The sequence below is a fragment of the Olea europaea genome, chromosome 23, assembly GCF_002742605.1.
Source record: "Olea europaea var. sylvestris chromosome 23, O_europaea_v1, whole genome shotgun sequence".
NCBI lineage: Eukaryota > Viridiplantae > Streptophyta > Magnoliopsida > Lamiales > Oleaceae > Olea > Olea europaea.
Window position 1 is genome coordinate 8,106,913 of NC_036259.1, and position 1,171 is coordinate 8,108,083.

The 1,171-nt window shown below is 37.7% G+C and overlaps 1 protein-coding gene across 1 annotated transcript in view; it reads right to left on the minus strand.

Annotated features, from left to right (window-relative positions):
• The window catches only part of LOC111371989 (transcriptional corepressor SEUSS-like), a 17,305-nt gene that overhangs the window by 7,675 nt on the left and 8,459 nt on the right, over window positions 1-1,171 (minus strand). Inside the window, exons 3-6 of the mRNA XM_022994130.1 lie at window positions 939-1,058; window positions 691-739; window positions 149-363; window positions 4-59 (exon numbers count right to left, since the gene is read on the minus strand). Coding sequence (XP_022849898.1) covers window positions 4-59; window positions 149-363; window positions 691-739; window positions 939-1,058 — 440 coding nt within the window. The remainder of the gene's footprint in view (window positions 1-3; window positions 60-148; window positions 364-690; window positions 740-938; window positions 1,059-1,171) is intronic.

The window sequence follows — 1,171 nt, forward strand, 5'->3', positions numbered from 1 at the left end:
AGCAATCTTCTAGGAATAAGCTCTTCATGACGCCGAGCACAGAACTCCCAGGAACATATCTGCTAAAGAAAAGAAGGAACCACAGATGTAAACAAAAAATACTGGGCCCATGGGTCTAAAGCAATTGTAGAAGTTCTTATGGAGTAACCTTAAGATCTGGAGAGAACACAATTCGAAGTTGACCATCACGAACAACACGAAGTTGCTCAAAGACACTCTCCTGGATGGCTTTTGAATAATCTAAGACAATTTGTCCAGATAAATTCTGATATTCCCTGGGCATATCAACATAAAGTAGCTCTTCCAAAATACCACTTTCATATTTTATCTTGAAAAGTCTAGGCAGAACCTCAACAGTAGCCTCTGAAAGAAAACATTAGCAAATATCAAGCGCTGAATTAGTTCAACTCACTTGCTTACGTCTTGTCATTCATCCTCTCTTTTCTGTTTTCTTGTCAGTTTATCTTTATTTTTCTTCTTTTATATGGGTGGGAGAGGTTGGCGTCGCTAGTGGGTGGGATAGTTTAAACATACCGAAACAGGAATCTTAGAAAAGAACACAGCACGAGCAGTTCAATCCCTAACGCCTCATAAAGCAATACAATTGTAAATAAAACATCATAAATACAACCTATCACACGATGGCAGAAGAATTGATAATAACATCTCAAAATCCAGCAGGAAACATACCAAATCCACGGCCAGGCTTGCGATTGCATATTTCACAGTGCCAAACATCCTGCACACATGTCAACAATGATTAAACAGCATATTCCATAAACACAGATTGATAGATTAATAACAAACTGGAGAGCTACAAATGATGTACAACATATACCCTCAAAATTATTATTGTTAAAAGTACCAATAGTAGCATAACTAGAACTGTACAGTCCTGGCAGAAGTTGAAACATTATCCTGCCTACAGTCCAACAGACCTGAGGGAAAACTCCAGCAGCTTGACGGCCACTTCCATACATGGAAACACACCATCTTTTCTTGGCATTGGGTGCAAAATACTCAGCAACAAATTTTCTCCAGAACTCAATATTATTGTCCTACAAAATGAGTTATCACAATTAATGTTCGTGAACTCTATAAGTCCACCCATCAAAAGACTGTATCATAACTTTCCTTTTTCCTGACAAGTGAATAATTCAATTGAAATAAT